The sequence below is a fragment of the Urtica dioica genome, chromosome 2 (assembly GCF_054948205.1).
Source record: "Urtica dioica subsp. dioica isolate 48M chromosome 2, U.dioica_male_clone48M_v1_H2, whole genome shotgun sequence".
In the NCBI taxonomy this organism is placed as follows: Eukaryota; Viridiplantae; Streptophyta; class Magnoliopsida; order Rosales; family Urticaceae; genus Urtica; species Urtica dioica.
This window is the reverse complement of record NC_142757.1, coordinates 53,651,962-53,676,338: the sequence shown is the minus strand read 5'-3', so window position 1 is coordinate 53,676,338 and position 24,377 is coordinate 53,651,962. Positions and strand designations below refer to the sequence as shown.

General features: G+C 36.4%; 3 protein-coding genes across 3 annotated transcripts; all 3 read left to right on the top strand.

Annotated features, from left to right (window-relative positions):
- Positions 1–3,200: 3,200 nt before the first annotated feature.
- Positions 3,201–5,971, top strand: LOC149405674 (short-chain dehydrogenase TIC 32, chloroplastic-like). Its single transcript, XM_089607937.1, has 8 exons — positions 3,201–3,679; positions 3,989–4,220; positions 4,656–4,735; positions 4,808–4,961; positions 5,086–5,164; positions 5,265–5,349; positions 5,431–5,477; positions 5,562–5,971. Exons 1-8 carry the CDS (start codon positions 3,574–3,576, stop codon positions 5,724–5,726), a joined length of 948 nt encoding a protein of 315 aa, XP_089464063.1. The 5' UTR covers positions 3,201–3,573; the 3' UTR covers positions 5,727–5,971.
- Positions 5,972–17,051: 11,080 nt separating this feature from the next.
- Positions 17,052–19,370, top strand: LOC149405673 (short-chain dehydrogenase TIC 32, chloroplastic-like). Its single transcript, XM_089607940.1, has 8 exons — positions 17,052–17,270; positions 17,678–17,909; positions 18,160–18,239; positions 18,313–18,466; positions 18,596–18,674; positions 18,798–18,882; positions 18,992–19,038; positions 19,140–19,370. The coding sequence occupies exons 1-8, from the start codon at positions 17,165–17,167 to the stop codon at positions 19,302–19,304; spliced, it is 948 nt and encodes a 315-aa protein (XP_089464066.1). The 5' UTR covers positions 17,052–17,164; the 3' UTR covers positions 19,305–19,370.
- Positions 19,371–20,298: 928 nt separating this feature from the next.
- On the top strand, positions 20,299–22,689 carry LOC149405672 (short-chain dehydrogenase TIC 32, chloroplastic-like). Its single transcript, XM_089607936.1, has 8 exons — positions 20,299–20,490; positions 20,855–21,086; positions 21,366–21,445; positions 21,537–21,690; positions 21,816–21,894; positions 22,015–22,099; positions 22,188–22,234; positions 22,333–22,689. The coding sequence occupies exons 1-8, from the start codon at positions 20,385–20,387 to the stop codon at positions 22,495–22,497; spliced, it is 948 nt and encodes a 315-aa protein (XP_089464062.1). The 5' UTR covers positions 20,299–20,384; the 3' UTR covers positions 22,498–22,689.
- Positions 22,690–24,377: the final 1,688 nt, after the last annotated feature.

Sequence of the window (24,377 nt, the reverse complement as noted above, 5' to 3'; positions counted from 1 at the left end):
TAAGTACAATGTTGAAATTAATGATTAAAATGAATGGTAGTGAAGAAATGTGCAAATTCAAGTTCTACCAAACTGTTTTTTTTTTTTTTTTTTTTTTTTTTTTTTTTTTTTTTTTTTAATGTTAACTTCGACTAAGAATTGAAATTTTACCACAAATCACACCTTACCTGTAACCAATCGTCAGACCAACGGTTCTTTGCAAGAATTGCGATCCGTGACCATGACGATTTATGCATTCTCTCCACATAGCTCCAAAGTTGTCTACAAGCTGCAACTAATATCAACTAATACGCCCCTGGTAATTTTTTTTTTTTTACCACAGAGCGCTCGTTTCTTCGCTGAAACCGTGAGTGACCGCACAATTTTGTACTATTATGGCGTGATCGAGTTCGTGTCTTCCCTAAGACCCTAGTTTCCCGTAGATTCGTCGAGGTAAACCGCACAAATCTCGTAACTACTACGGGTTTTTTTCCTCGAAATTTTGAGATTTTGTGGATTTGAGCTTCTTCTTCTTCTTTTTTTTTTTTTTTTTTTTTTTTTTTTTTTGGGTGTATTTGAGTTAAACTAGTTGAGTATAATTTGAGTTGATTTTAGAATAGTAAGCCCGGTGTCGACAATGATGAAAATCAGTTTATGAGAAAAATTACTCTTTTATTCATTTATATATCAGTTTCTTTCTGAATGTTTATGATTTATTTAATTTGCATATCAATATTTGGACTGATTAATTTTATTGTATATCAATAATATTGAATTAAAATATATTATTCAATATTTCATTGATAAAATAAAATAAAAAAGACCTGAATTATGGTAAAAGAGCTAAAATACATAGAATTAATTATAAAGTCTAACGCCATAATTTACATCAAAGTGGTGTTAAATTGGCGTGAGTTTGAGCAAACTCCAACATCATTTCTCTTTCGGTGTGGTTTGTAAATATTTTAAGGGGTCTTATATAGTTAGATGGACAATTGGAAACAATATTTTAGTACATAATCAATATTTTACTTTCTTCGAGAATTGGTTTGCAATTCTTTCCTTTCCCTTTCTAAACTCAAATATTAAGAAAATATAACTAATAATTTCGGACCACTAGTTTTAAATTTTTTTGATTTCCAATTCGTTAATTGCCACCTCTAAATTTGATGATGGTTTGGTAGTAATGTTTTTTTTTATATATATTATAAACTATGGGCTCAAGACTCAATTGGGCTTCGTCTCCAACATTAAAGTTACAGGAAATTTAAAAAATATGGCATTTAAAGATAGTAAATTCTCGGATAGCTAAATTTTCAAATATTCCATACTTATGTTGCTCATTTTTTATTTTATTTTTTATTTTCAGATGTTTTTATTGTTATTTAATATAAAACTATAGATAAGAAAAAGGGTAAACGAAAATGAAAAAAAAATCACAAAAACATAAAAACTCTAAACCTTAAAGAAAAACCTATAAAAATGAGTTATCCTCAAACTAAAACAGGTAGTCAGATTATCGGATATCCTCTCAAATAGTTTTTTGAATAAGGTAATTTAGATAATTTTTATTATCTGATCAATGATCATTACTTAATTTTTTTTCATTATACATACATATGAAGTCAATTCGTACCATAGATAAAAATCGACAAATCCAAGTGAAAATCTGATTAGTCGCGAAGACAAGATGTCGCACACAATGTGTTGACAATGTCCGACAACTTGCTTGAACACAGATTATGGATCAACAACAAACAGTGCAAAACAAAGTACACACGATATGGTTACCCAGTTCGGTGAAACACACCTACGTCTGGGGGCATTATGCAAGTGGAAAAGATTTCACTATCTTGTAGTCAATAGCACATGCAAGGTTTATATATGATTACTATCAACAAATCAATAAAACCTAGAGACTATTACCACCAGTGATCACCTAATCAGGAACTCCCCCTGAATTTGAGCCCCGTCTCAATTCCACCATTCGAGCAATCGCCTGGCTCGGATGACCTTCAGTCTTCAGCTGTTCGTGAACCTTCAATCACGCGAACACAAAACCCAACTCTCACAGACACTCAATCTTTGTGGAATAGTGTTTGAGAGAAAACACCGCTATTAACAAAACACACAGCCTCCCAGTCCGCCAGTCTTGCACGTCTAAGAGCTCTGAGTGTTTTTATCAAAAGCGTCAAAGCTGCTAAGGGGAAGCGCATGTCTTTTATAGCAGCTTCACAATCCTGGAAGTGAATCTCGGGTTTCCTTACCCAGCCTCAACCGAATGTCACATAATCAAGTCACCAGCGAGACAAATATCTTGTAATGAAGACAGCAGCGAGGCAAATATCTTGCAATGAAGTCAGCAGCGGGAATATCTCATAGTTAAGTCACCAGCGAAGCAATCTGTCAAAACTGGAAACTTGCCTGAAATAAAGTCTGCACACAGGAGGAAAGATGTCACACCAGAAGTAGAAGCATAACGACTAACATCTTTCCACACAACTTGCACTAAAAAATAAAGCCAACAAAAACGTAACAACACCAAGTAATACTTTTTTTTTTCCCATGAAAAAGTAAATATTTGGTTTGCCAAAGAGACAAATATCAGACAATAAAAGAAATTGTCTGTTTAAATATCCTTGATTGTCAAACCATGTAAATGATGTAATATTTTGAGACATTTTAGATGACATTGTTGGTAGCTATTAAGTATCCTACTATATTAATGCATCGACGTTCTATTCAACAATGTCCAAATCTTAAAGAGAAATTTGCTCTAGAAATTCATTGATGTTTGTTTATTAGTCTTATCTCAAAATAAAAAAGCAATCATCTTAATCACGAAAGATTCAAAAACATTTATTCAATTGTTGATTATATTATAAACCTAATATGATGGGTGGAGATGTTTGGCCAAAACATATGTTTAAAACAAATCGGTTCCGGCTAAAAAGTTGATTGAAATTAATAAATTTATACAATAACTTAAATTTATATGATATCAATAAAATAGTCAAAATGAAAAAAAATCGCAAATTACAAGTGTCAATAACTTTTTATCCATCTATATAAAATTATATATGAGATAAATATTTTATATACATGTTATAGACATTGTCAAATTTTAGATTTTGGTAGGAATAACTTTGAAGTTCGACTATTTTGCAACAAAAATAACCCTACTATTTTAATTAGTTTTGAACACTATTTTCTCTATCCAATAAAGATTTAAGATACTATAACATATAAATCATCCAATTTACGAAAGAAAGTTTGATGTTAGCATTTTCAGCTAAAAAAATGCAACACATGAAGTGTGTACAAATTTAGATATTGAAAAAAAAAAAAAAAAAAAAAACAAGAGTACTTTTTTCATTACATAATAAAAAAAAATATTAAAAAGTGTAGTTTACGAGGAGATGGAGAAATAATAGGCGCGCGTCTCAGAGTCAGATCTTATACGGCAAGGTCTGAAGAAGATATTTCCGTTGTTTGAGAGTGACTCTCATTTGTGAAACAACAAACAACTCTGTGTGTATTCTTTCTGGTAGCGCTTTAATAACAGCAAATAAAAAAAAGAAAAAGAAAAAAAAGATGTGGATCTTTGGATGGAAAGGCGTTTCTGGATTCTCTGCTTGTTCCACAGCCGAGGAAGTTACTCATGGAATCGATGGAACTGGTCTCACCGCCATTGTTACAGGTCTTACGTAACTAATTGATAGATTTTTTTTTTTTAATTGTGGCTTTATTACAATACAACGTCATTTTGATTTAAATGTAAAGATCAATTGAATATCAGTTTGGATCACTTTGAATCTTGATTTTAGACACACATAACATAAGGCTCATTGCCACCAATAGTACAAGATCTCTATAGTCTGAATTTGAAAAAGAAAAATGTGTTGTTGTGATCATAATTTGGATATGAAAGTCTTTTTACTAATCCAAATATGACAATCTTTAGTATTAGTATTAATCTCTGCCGCGGTTTCTCGATTATTTTTTTCAGGGGCGTCGAGCGGCCTCGGAGCTGAGACGACGCGGATTCTCGCTCTACGAGGCGTTCATGTGGTGATGGCCGTTAGGAACGTCGTGGCCGGAAAAGAAGTGAAGGACGAGATTGTCAAGGAAATTCCCAAAGCCGAGATCGATGTAATGGAGCTTGATCTTAGCTCGTTCGATTCGGTCAGGAAATTCGCGTCCGAATATAATTCGACCGGCCTTTCACTGAACCTCCTCATGTAAGGAACTTAGTTTCCGAGTTTCGTTTCGAAAATAGTACCCGAACTATTATGCGAGTGACATTTTGGTCCCTGAACTCACTTTTTGAGTAAAATGATCCTCGAACTATTGATTTTTTAGTACTATACTATTTTTCATTAAAAAAAAAAGAGAAATTGCCTAATTTGCCACCAATTTCGTAACATTTTCCCACTTTCCACCAAAATGCTAATTTTTCTCAAAATGCCACCATCTATGTCAATAATGTTGACATCTATGTTTGCCCTTCACTATTAGATGTCAACATTGTTGACATAGAGGTGGCATTTTGAGAAAAATTAGCGTTTTGGTGGAAAGTGAGAAAATGTTATGAAATTGGTGGCAAATTAGGCAATTTCTCCAAATATTTTATATATTGTTTTAATTTCTCAAATGTTTTTTGTTTGTGTGGGAAGTAACAATGCAGGAGTTATGGCGACACCATTCATGCTCTCGAAAGACAATATCGAATTGCAATTTGCGACGAACCATCTCGGTATAATTCTTTGGATTATTAGGGTCATTTTCATTTTTATTATTAATAATTTTTTAATGTTTTATTATGCAGGTCATTTTCTCTTGACAAACCTTCTCTTGGAGAAGATGAAAAACACGGTGTGCGAAAGCGGAAAAGAGGGTAGAATCGTCAACCTGTCCTCTGAAGGTCACAGATTCTGTTACCGCGAAGGGGTTCGTTTTGATAAGATCAACGACGAGTCAAGGTATCATCGTCTTTTTTTTGAAATTTTCTAACATAGACTCTTCTTGTTCTTGTTCTTTTGGTGTTATTTGGATTGAAATATAATTTTTTGCCAAATTTGGACCCCCAAAAAAAAAAAAAAAAAGTTATGGCAGTATCCATGCTTATGGACAATCAAAGCTCTCCAATATTCTTCATGCCAAGGAACTCACAAAACGCCTTAAGGTACCCAAATTATGTTAAATTAATTGTCAAATTATGTAACCTAAATGTACTAAAATCTCTATTGTTTTTTCATGATACTAAAAAAATTAAAAAAAAAAAGGAAGATGGAGTTGATATAACGGTCAACGCTCTTCATCCCGGTGCAATTGCTACCAATCTTACGCGCCACCACAGCATTATCAAGAGTAAATCTTTAAGACCCTTAATTCTACATTTCCTTTTTTTCACACATGAATACTTATTTTTTGGCTTTTTGGTTGTTTTAGGCATTACTAATGTGGTTGGTAGATTTGTGCTCAAGAATGTTGCTCAGGTAAAACATTCCAACCTTTTTTTGTTTGTCTGAGCAAATTTGTTATATGGTTTTAGCAAACCCGTGTGTGTGTGTGATTTTTAGGGCGCTTCGACTCAGTGCTACGTGGCATTACACCCACAAGTCAAAGGCGTGAGCGGTGAGTATTTCGTTGACAATAACGTTTCGAACCCGACCGTGCTCGCTAAAGACTCGGAATTGGCAAAGAAGCTTTGGGATTTCAGTTTTAAATTGACCGAGTCGAAATAGTTGTTTCTTGTGCATTTAGACATGGACTATATTTTTTTTTCCTTGGTTGGAAGTGAAATGGTGAACACCATAGTGTAGAATGAATGGGTTGCTATAATTATCAATTTTTTTTTTTCATGTTTAAACATATTTGGAAGTGCATTTTAGACTTCCTTAACTTGTAGGGGTACTATAAATGCTCAAAGGTTGTTGGTTTATAAGTGTGAATGATATTTGAGCGGTGATCATAAATTGTGCTTCTTCCTTCTTTTTTTTTTTTTTTTTTTTGGAGTGGTGAATATTTGTGCAAAAGAAACATTGCGAAACATTTTTATTATTGCAATTTAAAAGGTTTTTTGTAATTTTTTTCTTAAATATTTAACGTAATTGTTAATGTTAGGGCTGTACAAAACCGAATCGAAAATCGGATAAAACCGATATCCAAACCGAATTGAAACCGAAATCTGGACCAACGTCAGATAACCAAAATTCGGATTCGGATAACCGATCCGGTTTCAAAAATTGGACCGGATATCGGATTTGATTTTAGACAAATTTAGATATCGGTTATATAACTGAATTTTTTTTATCTAAAAAATTAAATTAAAAATAATTAAACATAGGTCTTTCACAACCACCTAGACCATGATTTTGAAAAAAAAAAAAAAAAAACTTCACAACATTTTTACCTAACTTTTATTTTTTAGACTATGAATTATAATTTTAGAGTTTTATATGACTCGTTTTGTACTCGTATTTAAATCATTGTAATAATTTTAGAACTGGATATGTATTATAAAAACTGGATAGCCTGTTTGTTTAAACCGAATATAAAACTGGATCTGAAATTTAAAGAATCGGATAACCGAATTTTGAAAAACGGATACTGAACCGGATATTGGATTTAAGAAACCGGATAACCGAATATTTGGATAACCGAATTTCGGTTTTAGACTAAACTGGACCGGATATTGGACCGAATTTTTAAAAACCGAATATTCAGTTTCAGCCCTAGTTAATGTGATAAATCGCACCAAAACAGTCACGGCAAATTTGTGGTTAAAACAGGTCAATTCAGATTTGTAGATGGACCTCAATTTTCCGTAACAAGATAGATTCGATCTTTTAAAGAACTAGAAATTAAATGCGTAATTTAAACGAAGATGAAAACATAATATAAGAATAGCTCGGGGCTTTTGTATTAAGATCACTTGTAAACAATACAAAGATTGGATTTTGCTAATAATAATAATTACCGGAGAGTAACGTGCCCAAAAAGGGCCTAGTTGTCATATATTTATAGTCCGAGAGGGGGAGCTAGCGAGCGCCATGTCGTTCGGGACACGTCACGCGTCAGTCGGAACTCACCACCGTGTATTAATACACCTAACGCAAGAGACTTATTCGTGCGTGGGGCGGTTACGAATTGGTCTTGCTGACGAGCTCTCGTTGTCTGGGTCTTCAAGAGGCAGTTATCTTTTGTTGATGATCGAGCTGAGGATCAATCCTATTCGACGGGCTGGCGCCTTGATTAAACATGCTTAAACCAAAATGTATGGGCTTGGGCCCAATAAACTTGTATTAGGCCAAATCTCTTATGCGTTAGACAGAGGATGAAGTCCAACATCAACAATTAGTCCCTCAGTTTATTCAGTATATAATAATGGATAAACTAAAAGACGAAAAACATGTACGAGCTGATCAATAAGCGACTAGTTGTGTTCCTAGATTACCTGTTTCGCCACTTGTGCCGTATTACCTTTGGAATGGATGAATATTTTATTTGCTATTCGAACCATAATGATTTTTATCTCGAGAATATCAAGTGGTTAACATAAAATATTTGATTTGGCCCAAACGATTTGACATGAAGGGACGGCGCATTAAATGCGAGTCTATTGGCCTTCCGTGTCTATAAATTGAAGGGACGTTTCCATCGGTCTCTCTTATTTATTTGCATCGAGTCGCTTTGAAGAACGATACATTCTAAACCTTTTTGTCTCGCTCTCTTGTTTTTTGTTTTGCTAGGGTTTCGGCTTAGGGTTTTGCTTCTAAAGACTAACGTTTCTTGAAAGCTTCAGCTTAAGATATAGCTTTAATGGCGTCTACATATAGTCTGACCAAAAAATGTAAATCTTGTAAAATCAAACACCGTCGTGAAGATTTCCTTCACGAGTGTATTCCAACTTTACTCGATAGGTCCGATTTAGACCGTATTAGGCGGAGATTTCATATTCTTCCGGAAATAGAGCTTTTATTACTAGGTCCCGATGATACGGCCAAGACCGTAAAAGATGGGTATCTGTGTGTGCACTAAATTTTTCTAGAGAAGTATGGGCTTAGGTGTCCGATTCTTAGACTTCTCTTAGGTTATATGGCGCAAGTGGATGTGGCTCTTCTGCAGCTCACTCATTCTTCCTTGCAGATCGTGTACGGGCTGCTTACTATGGCCGACGAACTGGGTGTAACCATTATCCTAAACGACCAAATTCGCCTTATCACGACTAGGAGGAACTCTCGTCACCCCAAGACTTTCGATTTCTGGTGGAAGCCCACAATGACCATTATTCAGGGGATCCATGCGAAGGACGATAAGTGGACGGAGAGATACTTTACCGTAGGTCGCTACATTGATCTGGTTCGCACGAACTGGTCTAAGTGAACGGGTTAGGCTAGTTTCTTGATTTTGTTTCCTTTGTACCTCATATGTCTTCTCTTATGATGTTGTTATGTGATTTGTTATGCAGTTTCTCTGAAGACTATCGCTTCGAACAATCGGTTCGAGGATCTTGTTAGAACACTTCAGAGCGGATCTGTGGATTGGGACAGATTTACACAGGCGAGGTTAGACCGGGCTTTTCTTGGTTTGGAGATTTTAGGTAAGAATCCTTAAATTAACTTTTTAGAATTTTTTGCTGGTATGAATTCTTGTTTCCCCTATTGTAGTTATGGAAGATTTGTCTGCTCGGGCTGAACGTCAAGACGAAGATCCAAGACAAGTGAGCCCAGAGAGAGGTGGAAGACCAAGATCCAAGACAAGTGAGCCCAGACAGAGAGGAAGAAAACAACGATCCAAGACAAAAGGATCTGTGTGAAGAGATGAAGGCTCGAGCTGATGGAAGGAGGGCGAAGAAGGAAGCAGTGGCGAGGGAGGCCGCCGCGAAGAAGGCTGCAACGCAGGAAGCTACGACGAAGGAGGTCACACTGAAGGCGACTACTGAAATGGATGCTTCGGCATCTTCTGTTAAAGGGTAAGGAGATTGTGGTCGTGGGGCCTTAAGTGAATAGCCTGTGTCGCAGACGAACTCTGATGATTCTGATGTGGTGATCACTCGTGTGGTTGCCCATCCTGATCCCGAACCGAAAGGACCCCCACTGCTTGTGCGGGGTCGCAAGGGAAAGAAGATTGGAGAAGATGATGAGGAAGAAGAAGATGAAGAAGAAGAAATGGAGGTCCCTTCTAAAAGGGGCCTTCGCAGTCCGCTCCCAAAAAGGTCAGTATTGTGACCTTGAGAGGGACGAAAGTCAAATGAGGTTCTCTTACAGAAAGGGGGGCTCGAACTCATAGCTCCGAAGCATGTGCATTGTCCGCCGTTTATACACCCACATGGTATCAAGCCATGTTTATATCCTTCTCGGACAAAGAAGGAAATAAACATGGCTTGATAAATCCCTGAAACCGTCCTGAAAATAGAGATGAATTCAAACCAAGATACCACTCCGATATAAAATCAACCGATTAGAGAAACAAAGACCCAGTCTACAAAGATATGTCAACCTAGAGTTAAAGAGAAGCCCCATATAAATAAATCAGCTCATCTTGCCATTATGCCCTATAACATCATGAAAGAAGAGACAAATGCTATAATACCATCCCGACTTAAATCACCCGATCATAGAAATATCAAAATTCAAAAAAATTGAGGTTTGTGACTTTACCATATTTGCAGAATAACCAATACCATCATCATTTGGCTAGTATAATTATAAGTCGATGAGTTAAGTATATCTTTACCTTGCACCTCACTTCCTTTGACACAGAGAGCAACACCCACATTTCTCCTTGCCAATATGCTGTAATAGGACAAGCTATAATTCAAATCCATATGCAAAACGTGAACATAACACAAGCATTGCCTATATACAAACATTGTTTCCCAGATTTCACAATTCAATAGGGAACATACATAGACAATAAATAAACAAAAAAAAAATGCAGCCACAACTCTGCGAGAGAAATGAAACATGGAAAGCTGACTTTTATGAAGAATAAAAACATCCAATAGATTTTCAGCCACGACACTGAAACCACATTCCAGTAAGTGTTTTTTATGATGCATAGATGGGCATTCGCTAATTCATACATACCAAACAAAATAAAGCTAATATGTGCAAAAACAGATGCCAAAAAAGGATAAGGTGCAAAATAAAATCCACCTTAATGATAATTGTATTGCTCTTGTATCTCACGTGCCTTCATTGTGCATTTTCAATCTTTAAGATCGCAAATCCATCAGTCAAGAGTTCCTCCAAAGAATCTTACTGATGAAAACAACATGTAAAAGGAATTTAGTCGAATCGAAGCAAGAGATTGAGCCTGATGAACAAGAGGAGAGCAAATACTTTTCTGAAATCAGTAAATAAAACAAGAGATTTTTCACATACATCGGTAGTCTTATTGTGTATTGAAAGCTCAGAGTCATTACCGCCTTTCTCGATCAGACCCTGCCGAGCCGAATGAATCAAACTTTTAACGCAAAACCTACACAACAGGGAAAATAAAAGAAACAAAAGAAAAATAAAAGGGTACTCCCTATATACAGCTTTTCTTTGTCCGATAATGACGATTCAGGCTCTGCATAAGATTCAAGTACGTCGAAACCCTAAATTTCTAAACAGCAACATTTCGACACGGTTTCTTACCATTGAACAGCTTCGTGGGGTGAGTTCGTCTCTGGTCTCTCTTTCTTCTCCAACCGAGCCGCGGTTTGCTTGCCTTCACCGTCACAGTGATTCCAGTCATAGGCTGTATGGGCGGGTAACTAATACCCAACGTGCACGCTCACGAGCTTCTGAGAGGGACAGCATTCTAGTTATTCGGGATTCTTCCCGTTTTAAAGAATGGATTCTTCTTCCCTGGATCGGATCAGCGGGAGGTATTATAGTTAATTGGATCAGTGAAAATGAAAGAGTACCTCATCGGATTCGTTACTGTAAAAGGAAGAATCTTCCAGTCTAAGTACTTGGGACTTGCTTGTCCAAAGAAGGTGCATTAATTTCCTCCGCGCTGCTGTCTTTCCAGATAATAAATCCCAACCCATAACAGCTATCAGAGGCTGAAGACGGGGAAACACAGAAAGAATCTGCAACATAGGAGATCAAAATCTGTTAATACAGTAAATATTAACTTATACAGGGCAGCAATAAGGTAATTGACTCACAAGATACAGAAAGTATCACTATCATACTCACATATTGAGTTAAAGATAAGACAGGACACATACATTGCTAGCTACTTGAAGTTATTCCCTCTTCACGGCTGACAAAGCAGTATCCATAACACATTCAAGAACGTGCTTCCCATAAACACGAGCATAATGATACATATCTCTCATGCAAAATCTGGCTGCAGCGCTTAGAAGTGGGGTTTTATCACCGAAATTTGAATCAAGCTTCAGATCTGCAACATATTTTTGGAAGCATTCAAGCGGGAGTGGAATCTGGCAGTCATCGGTAGACCTGTGTGACGTAATCTTTTCCAAAAGCAAGTCATCCTCGAGAACTTAGAATATGTGTGACCATTGATGAAGACAATTTGACGCCTTTGATTAGAATAGGACACCATATCATGCAATTTAAAGTTCTAGTTTTCAACACAAACTTACAAACATGTACTTGAAAGGAAAAAAGCCAATTAATAACTAAAAAATACACCAAAAAAAAAAAAAAAAACTAACTAGGCTATCAAGTTCAACCTAGTCATCACGTTTTCCGATAAAACATTTAGGCAAGAAATATATAAAGACGAACTATAATCTGATTCTTTTGTCTGCAATAATAAATGGCATGAATTGTTGTGTGTGTTTTTTTATCTTGTGTTTTTGTAGAGACAAAAAGGTTTACTAATTGGAACAAAAAGAGAGAGTGGATTAGGAGGACCAAAAGAAGGAAAAATAAGAAAGAAAGAAAAAAATAACCATTACCAGTAGTATTTGAATGAGATGTCTCCAAAAATCATCAGCAACTTTTCGCTCTTGTAATGCCACGAATCTCCATATCCCTCACCTCCTAGAGACACCACCTTCACAAGATCCTGTAAAATTCAAAGTTATTACCCAGTTCAAACAAGATTATAAATTTCTTTCTTTTAAACAAAAAAATACATCTACATTCGTGAAAACAGTACTTTTGCGTTCAATCAATTTGTGCATACCGATACTCTGGCTCGTCCACTCCATAATAAAGATGAAGAAACCGAATGTGCAAAATAGCTCCGTCTACATTGCTCTCCAACACACTCTCTGATAGCATCCAAATGAGCTAACTGAACACTCCTCTGTATTGAACCAAGAACCTTCCAATCATAGGCTGTACGGACGGAAAACTAATACCCAACGAACCAAGAATTCCGTCGACCTCGCACAGCACTTTCACGCCTAAGTTTGATGGTATTACAGAGATTATTAACGCGATGGGTTTTTACTGAAATTTTCGAAGGGACGAGAGACATTTTTACCCAGCGTATCTCGCTCTCCACCCGAGCGTCGCTCCCCAGCCGTGTTTCAATTGGCTTCAACGTCACCGCTGTCCCAAACAGAGGCTCTACGGACGGGTAACTGATACCCAACCCGCACGCTCGCGAGCTTCTGCGAGGGGCAGCGTTGACGATCGACCGCTATTTTCCGGCAACGAATTCGGGGCGGGCTAGGGAATGTGACGGCGGGCCGACGGTGGAGCCGAGAAGATTATTAACACGAGGGGTTTTTTCTGAAATTCTCGACGGGATGGGACTTTTTTTTACGCAGCGAAACTCGCTGTCCACCCGAGCGTCGCTCCCCAGCCGTGTTTCAATTGGCTTCAACGTCACCGCTGTCCCAAGCAGAGGCTCTACGGACGGGTAACTAATACCCGACCCGCACGCTCGCGAGCTTCTGAGAGGGACAACGTTGACGATCGACCGTTATATTACGGCGACAAGTTCAGGGCGGGCCAGGGGATGCGACAGCGGGCCAACGGTGGAGCCGAGAAGAAACCCTAAAAAATGGAATTACATAGATTATTAGCGAGGGGTTTTTACTGATATTCTCAACGGGACGGGACTTTTTTTACGTAGCAAATCTCGCTCTCCACCCGAGCGTCGCTCCCCAGCTGTGTTTCTATTGGCTTCAACGTCACCGCTGTCCCAAGCAGAGGCTCTACGGAAGGGTAACTAATACCCGACCCGCACGCTCACGAGCTTCTGCGAGGGACAGCGTTGACGATCGACCATTATTTTCTGGCAACGAGTTCGGGGAGGGCTAGGGAATGCGACGGCGGGCCGACGGTGGAGTCGAGAAGATTATTAACGCGATGGGTTTTTTATGAAATTCTCGACGGGACAGGACTTTTTTTTACGCAGCGAATCTCGCTCTCCACCCGAGCGTTGCTCCCCAGCCGTTTTTCAATTGGCTTCAACGTCACAGCTGTCCCAAACAGAGGCTCTACGGACGGGTAACTAATGCCCGGCCCGCACGCTCACGAGCTTCTGAGAGGGACATCGTTGACGATCGGCCATTATATTATGGCGACAAGTTCGGGGCGGGCTAGGGAATGCGACGGCGGGCCGACGGTGGAGCCGAGAAGATTATTAACACGAGGGGTTTTTTCTGAAATTCTCGACGGGACGGGACTTTTTGTTACGCAGCGAAACTCGCTCTCCACCCGAGCGTCGCTCCCCAGCCGTGTTTCAATTGGCTTCAACGTCACCGCTGTCCCAAGCAGAGGCTCTACGGACGGGTAACTAATACCCGACCCGCACGCTCACGAGCTTCTGAGGGACAACATTAACGATCGATCGTTATATTCCGGCGACGAGTTCGGGGCGGGCTAGGGGACGCGACGGCGGGCCGACGGTGAAGTCGAGAAGATTATTAACACGATGGGTTTTTAATGAAATTTTCAACGGGACGGGACTTTTTTTTACGCAGCGAAACTCGCTCTCCACCCGAGCATCGCTCCCCAGCCGTGTTTCAATTGGCTTCAACGTCATTGCTGTCCCAAACAGAGGCTCTACGGATGGGTAACTAATACCCGACCCGCACGCTCACGAGCTTCTAAGAGGGACAACGTGGACGATTGACCATTATATTACGGCGACAAGTTAGGGGCGGGCTAGGGGATGCGACGGCAGGCCGACGGTGGAGACAACAAGAAACCCTAAAAAACCGAAATTAGAGAGATTGTTACCGTTAGGGGTTTTCGTTTGGCTTTCTAGGGTTTCACTGTTCTTCGAGGGACTCGGGACTGGACGGGACTTCTTTCCCCAGCGAATCACGATCTCCACCGGTGCTTTTAGCCCGCGGTGTTCTCAGGCGTCTTCGTCGCCGGAAAAAAGCTCTCCGATTCAGCCGCCGGAGGGGTTGAGACCTGGCGGTGGCGGCGCGACTTGGCTCGCGGACAACGCCGCTGATCGACACCACCACAACATCCAGATTCTGCAGAAGATTGAAAACCCCGCCGAGCATGGAGGACCGAGAGAGATCTTCTAGAGGATCCGCCGGCGACGACGTCGGGGTTAGGCGACGAGGCAGAGACGGACTCGCTAGGAACGAATGAGTAAAGACAGCCATTTCATCCAAACCCTAGATCGCCAATTGAAGAGAGAGAGAGAGGGAAAGAGATGAATGGGAAAATAATGACCCGCCAATTTTTATAATCTCTCTCTCTCTCCCCTGAAATGAGCGGAGCTGTTAGCTTTTGATACTGCTGTCTAACGAATAGTTTCCTAATTTTTTTAAAACGGTTTTTTTCTTGGTTCCTTTTTTTTTTTGAAAATATCTAGAGTATCCTCATGTTTAATCGAAATGTGAGATTTATCCCCTTTATTTCTAGAAATATCAGACATATCCTTTCAGTTTAATATAAATGACATATACCTCCCCTAAAAAAATGTTATATTACAAATATCACCATTTTCGTTTATTTTTTACAAAAAAATAATTTGAACTCATCAAAATACCCTTAATAGAATAAATATTTATTTACTATTTTATTAAAAAAAATCAAAATCTCTCTTTATAAAAAAAAACCTTAACTTTTTATAAAGAAATTTTTTAATTTAATTTTTTTTTATATAGAATAGAAGATAAAAAATTATTTCATTAAGGGTATTTAGGGGATTTCAAATTTTTTTTTTTTGTAAAAAATAAACGAAAAATGGTGATATTTGTAATATAACATTTTTTTAGGGGATGTATATGTCATTTATATTAAATTGGATGGATATGTTTGATATTTCTAAAAATAGAGGGGATAAATCTAGCATTTCGATTAAACACAATGGATACTCTTGATATTTTCCCTTTTTTTTTTTTAGTTGAGAGAGACAAGACTGAAAGATAAAAAAACACGCGGATTCAAACTGTAAAATTATATTATTAAATACTTCTCAAATTACTTGGGCTTCAAGTTCCTTCCCACGGCCATTCTCCCGTCAATTAATTCTGTACAATAATAATTGGGCATTAATTTTTAGATCCCAATTCATCAATTTATTTTCCGTGGTTGTAACTTGTAATTATTGATTCAAAGAGTAGTCAAATATCCTCACTTTTCTTTGTTTAATGTTTTAATTTTTGGCAAATAAATACTCACAACTCTATTTTTCGTGATCGCACTTTTTGTTTGAATTTTAAAAATTTAATTGAGATATTACGTGAAAAAGCTTGGTTTTACTTGTTTATATATTGGTGATTTAACACCTAAACTAAAGATGGAAATGGGGAACATAATAAAATTGAAATTTTTGTTTCGCACATAATGACATAACGAACCGCATTTTATTTTTCATAGCTACGGAAATATAATTCGGTGGAATGAAATTTTTGTGTTGATCAAATGCCGAAGTTTAATATCGTATATGTTTTTTTAGAAAATTGCATGAACCTTCCATTATAAATAGGGTAAATTTTCCACAAATTCGTTGTTCTTCAGCTCCAAATGCTCCATTTTTGTCTCGAATGCTTCGAAATGACTTGAATCAACCCAATGACCTCTTTGACATTCAAATGCTCTCTCAATCCTGCAATACACTCTAAAACACATTAAATGCAAATAAAATATCTTAAGAACGCGTTAGATTCAAGTCCGAGAGCCTCATTTAAACCAATGATTGAAATTCCGTGGATTCTAATCAGAAATCGGACCAGAATCCATATTTTTATAGTCCTGATACCGATATGTACAAAACCGAAATTTTTCTTGGATTCCAAGGAAACCCTTTCAGTTTCCATCGTTTTCCGGAGAATCCTTCCACTTTTCGATTGTCTTTAGGCAAATTCTAACTGCATTCCGACGGAAACTTACCGGTAAGTGGTCAAATCCAGGTATTTTTAAAATTGGATGATATTTAGTGTTTTTTCATGAAAATTTGTTATTAGTTTTTTTGATGATTTAGTTCAAATTCTTAGTTTCTAACTTCATTATTGTGCTTAATTGGAGTTTGTATCTAATTTTTTTGTTACATCCGAAAATAGAGTTTAGATTTGAATGTTATTTTGGGTTTTTTTGGGTTAAATTAGCTGTAGAACATGAAATTTTATGTATAATTAGTTGATTTTTAACATGAATATTATCATTATTTTGATTTTATACTTTGTATTGAACTACGTAATTAAGTTCGTGTTAGGTTTTTGTTGAACTATTATTGTAGATTTTTTTCATTTTTATCCTATGTTATGTATGGATTTTTAAAAAATATTTATTCACTACATTCGTCTCGGTAAATACAACATTTGATGGTATTTCTCGACGGTAACGGTAACTTTAAAGGTAAAGTTTATTGTTTCATTTTCTGTATTTACGGTATATCATTGACTTGTCATCGGATACCAGCAAAATTTAAATATCTGAACGGTAACGATAACAGCATTTTGATTGGTTACAACTACTCGTATTGGAATTTTTTTTAATGAATTAATGAAGTGGATGATAATTTTGTTTTGTGGGTAATGCGTTTAAAATTAGGCAACTATATGCATTTTGCATTGGAAATTGCTCTAAAATAAATACAATACACTTTATGGAAAACTGTAGTTGGAAAAAGGCGCGTCTTTAGGTCTTTATACATATTTCCATCCATTCGCGAAACAACTCTCAGTTCTGTATATCAAAGGATTCAGAATATATCGATCGATCTCTGCATTGTCTAAAGCTTTTTCTTCCATCGATAATCTCGGAGGAAAAAGAAGATTGAAAAAAAAATGTGGATCTTTGGACTGAAAGGCGCTTCTGGATTCTCTGCTCGCTCAACCGCCGAGGAAGTTACACGTGGAATCGACGGGACTGGTCTCACCGCCATTGTTACAGGTCCTCATTTTTCTCTTTCTCACAAAAGTTCAGTTCTTCAGTATATTACCGTGTTCACTTTTTTCGCTGATAGAATCGCAATGTAAGTGATAGAAAGGGATTTTTTTTTTTTTTTTTTTTTAATGAGTCTGTTTTGGTTCTTATTTTATTCACTCGTTTATGAAAAGATTCGTTATTAGGGTTGGCCTTTTGGGGCTTTTCAAATTCTGACTCTGATACACACGATCGAGATTGAAATGAAAAGATTCTTAAGATTTTCGAAGAAACGTTTTTTTTTTTCCATCATGAATCATAGAAACAGAGAAATGGTTCTACTTCATAATCATAATCATCATCATGATTATTGCTGATTCAAAAAGACGGACTTGTAATGTTTTTGACACCATTTCTGTGTCGATTTTTTTCAGGGGCGTCGAGCGGTCTCGGAGCAGAAACAACGAGAGTTCTCGCTCTACGTGGCGTTCGTGTGGCTATGGCTGTGAGGAACGTCGGGGCCGGGAAGGAAGTGAGGGACGGGATTGTCGAGAAAATTCCGAAAGCTAAGATCGATGTAATGGAACTCGATCTCAGCTCATTGGCCTCGGTCAGAAAATTCGCGTCCGACTATAAATCGACCGGCCTTCCTCTGAACCTCCTCATGTAATGAACTTAGTTTCCGAGTTTTTTGTTTTGATTTTTTTTTAAGGCTTTTATGGGCAAATAGTCCCCGATGAAAATGATTTCCCGAATTATTAATTTTGGAGCACAAAAGAAAACGTTTTTATTTTTATTGAAAAAATTAAACCCCTAATCAACTTAACACACTTTTACGAATTTGTTTATGATTCCGGTTAGTGTATTTTGTCGTAATTTGTGAAATGGTTTATGTTTGTGTTTGTGCTTTGAAAAGTAACAATGCAGGAGTTATGGCGACACCGTTCATGCTCTCGAAGGACAACATCGAATTGCAGTTTGCCACGAACCATCTCGGTATAAAAATACTTCGAATTTTGTTCGTGCTTTTATTATTTTTTTTTTTTTATTTTAATAAATTACTATTCAGGTCATTTTCTTTTGACAAACCTTCTGTTGGAGACCATGAAGAACACGGCGCGCGAAAGCGGAAAGGAGGGTAGAATCGTCAACCTTTCCTCGGGGGCTCACATGTTCGCTTATCGTGAAGGGATTCGTTTCGATAAGATCAACGACGAATCAAGGTATCGCCTTTTAAAAAAAATCAAATAGAGACGAGTTCTTCTTCTTATTATTCTTCTTATTTGGTGTTGTTTTGACCACATAATACTTTTTTGTCGAAAATTTGTAAAAAAAATAAAAATTAAAAACAGTTATAGTAGTTGGGGTGCTTATGGACAATCAAAGCTTGCCAACATTCTTCATGCCAAGGAACTCACAAAACGCCTTAAGGTACCCAAATTGGCAAATCTATTTTTTATGTTAATTTAATTGTCACATTATGTATTGCAACCTAAATGCACTAAAAAAATTATTGTTTTTTTTTTCCCACGATAAATAAATAAATAAAAACAGGAAGACGGGGTTGATATAACTGTTAACGCTCTTCATCCCGGAGCAATTGCTACCAATCTGATGCGTCACAGCAGCATTATCACCGGTAAATTATCAAGACCGTAAAAAAAAATCCTTAAAAGTTATTCTTCTTTTCGCAAATGAATAGCTAATCTTCATAGGGCATGTTATTTTCGGGTTTTTGGTTGTTACAGGCATTACAAATATGGTTGGTAAATACTTCCTCAAGAATGTTCCTCAGGTGAAACATTTTTCTCCAATTTTTTGGTTTGGGTGTGTTAAAAATATATATATATCATGGTATTGGTAGTGTAAAATTAAAAACGTGAGTGTGATTTTTAGGGCGCTTCGACTCAGTGCTACGTGGCATTACACCCACAAGTCAAAGGCGTGAGCGGCGAGTATTTCATGGACAACAATGTTTCGAACCCGACCGAGCTCGCAAAAGATTCAGAATTGGCGAAGAAGCTTTGGGATGTAAGCTTGGAATTGACCGAGCCCAAATAATTTGTTCTTTTGCATTAGACATGGACTAGAATATGAATTGTTGAACACAAAAATAGAATAATTGGATTGCTATATATATATATATATATATTTTTTTTTTTCATGTAGAAACATTTATGGAAGTACATTCTATCGTAGACTTTATTTTTATACACATGCTCAGAGATTGTTGGTTTATAAGCGAATATCTGAGTGATGAGAATAAATGGTGGTTCTCGCTTTTGTTGGATTGGTATTTGTTTCCCTTTGTCTTTTTATGAAGATGTTGTTAATAATAAATGCTCTCTTGAAGATTTAATATGTTCTTTGGTTGGTTGGTTGATCTTGATAAAAATTAAACAGTTATTTCTATTACTAAAAAGAAAGCTGGTATGCTCGTAGACCATCCTGGCATTAACTTGTGTCACAAGATAGTACAACGGTCTTCTGTACAATTGTAAGAATAAAAACAAGTGAAGTGAAATTTGGATTTAAAAGGCTATCATTTGCTGTACCCCCGCCGTGGAGAAATTTACTCAAGGACAAATAAATAATTCATTGACTTTTGTAAAAACAAACAAACAAACAAACCAGGTTTTGTAAACAGTGACAAGGTTTTTTTTTTTTTTTTTTTTTTTTAAATTCGTTTGTGCACTGACGGCCGAAATACATAAGGTGGACCCCACTTGACATGTGGATCGCACATATCGTTTTTTTTTTAAGTTAAAACATTATCTATTTAATAATTAGTAAATTTTAAGTGACTTATTTAGTTATAATTTTGATTAAAAAATTATGATTTTATTGTTTTTTACCGCAGACAATCGGTAATTAGGCCAAAAAAAAAAAATTTATATATCTAACGAGTAATTTTTTTGGACAGTTTTGAGATAAAACCCGAATTTAAAAAGCAATATTTTCTAAAATTTCTTCCCAATTTCTCCACGGAAACAAACTTTTGTACTTTTTCCTTTATTTAGCCTTTTATCAGAAATTTGGTTCTTTAGGTTGGGCTAGAAACTAGCCAAAATAGGCTTTCAATATTTTCTATAATAAATCCCGTCATTTTATAATATAGGGAAAAAAAAGAAAGAAAAAAAGATGTGGATCTTTGGACTAAAAGGCGCTTCTGGATTCTCTGCTCGTTCCACTGCAGAACAAGTTACTGATGGAATCGACGGGACTGGTCTCACCGCCATTGTTACAGGTCCTCTTTTTCTTCTGGGTTTTCCTTTTCTCTCGCAAAGTTCATTTCTTTACTGTTTGTTGCATATTAATTCATTATCCACGGTTGAATTGAAATTTAAGCAATAGAAAGATTTTTTTTTTCTCGTTTGTAATTTTGATGCCAATTTGAACTATTATTTTGGATCTTTTTTTTTTTTTTACTTGAATTGAAATTGACACTAAATTTTTCAAAGAAACACTTTCCACAATGAATCCATGACGGCTTTGCAATAATCACGATTATAAAGTGAGCAAGATTAGAACTTAAAACCTTTTGACTAATTCAAAAGAAAACACCTTTAAAGAGTGAACATCTTGTCACTGCTTCTCTTGATTTTTTTCAGGTTCATCGAGCGGCCTCGGAGCAGAGACGACTCGGGTTCTCGCTCTACGAGGCGCTCATGTAGTGATGGCGGTGAGGAATGTTGGGGCCGGAGAGGAAGTGAAGGACCGGATTGTCAAAGAAATTCCCAAAGCCGAGATCGATGTAATGGAGCTCGATCTCAGCTCTTTGGCCTCGGTCAGGAAATTCGCGTCCGATTACAATTCGACCGGCCTTCCATTGAACCTCCTCATGTAAAGAACCTAGTTTCCAAGTCCTTTTATATGCTTTTTGTTTTTATGGATGTTTTTTCTTTCTTTTCGCAAATAGTCTCCGAATTATCGTGTATTGGTCCATTCTCGAACCATTGATTTTGTAGTCATTTCCGTACTTTTTGGTCAAATTCAACACCGAAACAACTTAAAAAATAATTACGAAATTAAATAGTCTGTTGATTTTGCGCTAAAATAACCCTTTTTTTAAAGTGATTTTATTTTAATTTCTCTAATGATTTTGTGTTGTGTTGTGAGAAGTAACAATGCAGGAGTTATGGCGCCACCGTTCATGCTTTCGAAAGACGATATCGAATTGCAGTTTGCGACGAACCATCTCGGTAAATCTTTCGATTATCAAATAATCATCGAATTCAATTACTCTCTATAATTTATCCAATTAAAATATCATTATTATTGTTGGTTATTCAGGTCATTTCCTTTTGACAAATCTTCTGTTGGAGACCATGAAAACCACGGCACGCGGAAGCGGAAAGGAGGGTAGAATCGTCAACTTGTCCTCTGAGGCCCACAGATTCGCTTACCGGGAAGGGATTCGTTTCGATAAGATCAACGATGAGTCAAGGTATCATCATTACCTTTTGAAAATTTCGAATAGAGATGAGACTCTTCTTCTTTTGGTGTTTTTTGTGACCTCAAAACTTTCGTCAAAAAATCGATATATAAATAAAATAAAATTAAATTAAACAGCTATAGCAGTTGGGGTGCTTATGGACAATCAAAGCTCTCTAACATTCTTCATGCCAAGGAACTCACAAAACGCTTAAAGGTACCGAAATAATAGGATTTGTTGTTTAAAAAAAAGAGCTAGTTGTCACATTATGTTTACTTAAAATGTACTAAAATAAAAATTGTCGATCTTTTTTTCCTTAATAATAAAATAAAACAGCAAGACGGAGTTGAAATAACGGTCAACGCTCTTCATCCCGGATCAATTGTCACCAATCTTATTCGTCACCACAGCATTATCAACAGTAAATCTTCAAGACTTTCCTTTCACACGCGTATAGCTATTATTTATAGGCGTATCATTTTTCGTCTTTTTTGGTTTGTGTGTTACAGGCATTGCGAATATGGTTGGTAAATACTTCCTCAAGAATGTTCCTCAGGTGAAACATTTTTCTTCGTTTCTTTTTTTTTTTATTGGGTATGTTAAATATATTTCTCTGATCATAGTGTATATTAAACAAGTGTGTATGATTTTCAGGGCGCTTCGACTCAGTGCTACGTGGCGTTACACCCACAAGTCAAAGGCGTGAGCGGTGAGTATTTCGTTGACAATAACGTTTCGAACCCGACCGCGCTCGCAAAAGACTCGGAATTGGCAAAGAAGCTTTGGGATTTCAGCTTGGAATTGACCGCGCCGAAATAGTTTGTTCTTTCGCATTTATACATGGAAATGATGAACACAAATATAGAGTAAATGGATAGCTATATTTTTGGGAGCACATTTTAGATTTCCTTATTTTTTTTTTTAGTAGTACTGTACGAGCTCAGAGTTTGTTGGTTTACAAGTGTGAATATTTGAGTGATGATCATAAATTGTGCCTCTTGCTTTTGTTTAGATTGGTCTTTGCTTCCCTTTGTTTTTATGAAGATCTTATTAGCTATAAATGCTTTCTTGAACGATCAGTATATAATTATATTTGAGATCAAGTACAGGCCCTTTGGTTGGTTGATGTTGATGAAGTTTTAAACTGTGATTTGAATATATTTTTTTAGGAAATTGATTTTTCTTACTAAAAGGGAAAAACAAAGAAACAAGCCCGGTAAGCTCTGTAGACCATTCTAGCTATAACTTGTGTCACAAGATATTGCAACAATGGCCCTTTTCAAGAAACGCAAGTGTAATCATTATAATTAAAAGGATTAAATAAAAATATTAAAAAGTTAAAAAGTCAAAAGTTAAGTGGAGCCATAAACGTATTCATCCCTAGTTTTCTTTTTATTCTTTTGAGCATAACTTTTTCTTTGTACTTCATATGAGAGGATTGTACACAAACTCAATTTCGATTTTGATTATAGTTAAATATGCAGCGACAAAATAGATTTAGTTCCCTAACAAGTTCCTCCGGCTACGTCCCTAACTCTTGCATTGATGGTGAACAATTATTGATATATGACTTATTTATTCTTTGATTTATCGATTAATTTTTTTTTATTAGGTCGAATTAGGAACTCTAGTACTAACAATTACATCCATGCGGCAATGGCTTATTGGTGAATACCATTTAGACATGGATTTGGCAAATAAACTTTGGTATTTAGCTTGAGCTTGACTCAAACCAAAATAGTTCTTAATGCTCACAATATAATTCTCTAATGAATCCAAAAGAGTTTCATTTTGTAATCTAGTTGTCAAATAGGTACGTGTCTTGGCTTGGAATAATTGTATGCAATTGTTTTGGCTCACTTACTAAAGTTTCACTTTTAGGTGTGTAATTAGTCTTTCTTTCTTTCTTTCTTTCTGATTGGCATTATTGGTGTGTTTTATTCTTCAATCACACATTGATAAACGATAATAATTAACATTGAAACAAAAGTCAAAATGCCGACAAAACTTTATTATATATAAAAGTCAAACTCAGAGTAATTAGATTGGACTTGATGGTCTGCGCATTTTTAGTTTACTTTAAGTCCATAAGAGTTTCTTCGATGAATAATGTTATATAGTGGTTGTTCAGACATTAATACTGCCGCCATAAAACGCACTGAAGGAAGCCCCCAATTTTTTATTTTATTTTTTTTGTGCTTTAGCCTTTTAATCAGGGGAAAATATCACATTTATACCCTGTGTTTTAGTGAAATGTCGAGTTTAACCTTCGGTTTTCAAAAATGTCGAGTTCATACCCTCTGTTTAACTAAAATGACGAAATTATACCCTGAAATGAATAACAGCGTCACAAATCTCCCTTTCATTGATATTTACTCTTATATAAGAAAAACCAAATCAAATCTAAATCAGTGCCCTAACTTCCAAATTCTCAATTTTGAAATAAAAATAGCCTTAAATTGAAATTAAATAATAAAACTCATACCTCCTAAGAAATGACTTCATTTCGTGTTCGAATTGTAACTCTAAATTCTGGATTCTCTGTTCGAATATGCGATTTTGATGACTATCAACTATCGATGTTTACCCATTTGCATCTTTCTGTGTTCTTCACGATTAAGAGACTGTTGTTTATTTTTTAGTTTTTAAATAAATTACATATATGGCGCGAATGAATAAAGATAATTGGTGTTTATATA

What these genes read in the sequence shown, in the direction of transcription:
- LOC149405674 (XM_089607937.1), top strand. Translation starts at nt 3,574, where the DNA reads ATGTGGATCTTTGGATGGAAAGGCGTTTCTGGATTCTCTGCTTGTTCC. An exon ending in AAGATCAACGACGAGTCAAG is followed by an intron (nt 4,962 to 5,085) that starts GTATCATCGTCT and finishes AAAAAAAAAAAG; the next exon opens with TTATGGCAGTATCCATGCTT. An exon ending in TGCTCAAGAATGTTGCTCAG is followed by an intron (nt 5,478 to 5,561) that starts GTAAAACATTCC and finishes TGTGATTTTTAG; the next exon opens with GGCGCTTCGACTCAGTGCTA.
- LOC149405673 (XM_089607940.1), top strand. Translation starts at nt 17,165, where the DNA reads ATGTGGATCTTTGGACTGAAAGGCGCTTCTGGATTCTCTGCTCGCTCA. An exon ending in GTTTGCCACGAACCATCTCG is followed by an intron (nt 18,240 to 18,312) that starts GTATAAAAATAC and finishes ATTACTATTCAG; the next exon opens with GTCATTTTCTTTTGACAAAC. An exon ending in TCACAGCAGCATTATCACCG is followed by an intron (nt 18,883 to 18,991) that starts GTAAATTATCAA and finishes TGGTTGTTACAG; the next exon opens with GCATTACAAATATGGTTGGT.
- LOC149405672 (XM_089607936.1), top strand. Translation starts at nt 20,385, where the DNA reads ATGTGGATCTTTGGACTAAAAGGCGCTTCTGGATTCTCTGCTCGTTCC. An exon ending in GTTTGCGACGAACCATCTCG is followed by an intron (nt 21,446 to 21,536) that starts GTAAATCTTTCG and finishes TTGGTTATTCAG; the next exon opens with GTCATTTCCTTTTGACAAAT. An exon ending in TCACCACAGCATTATCAACA is followed by an intron (nt 22,100 to 22,187) that starts GTAAATCTTCAA and finishes TGTGTGTTACAG; the next exon opens with GCATTGCGAATATGGTTGGT.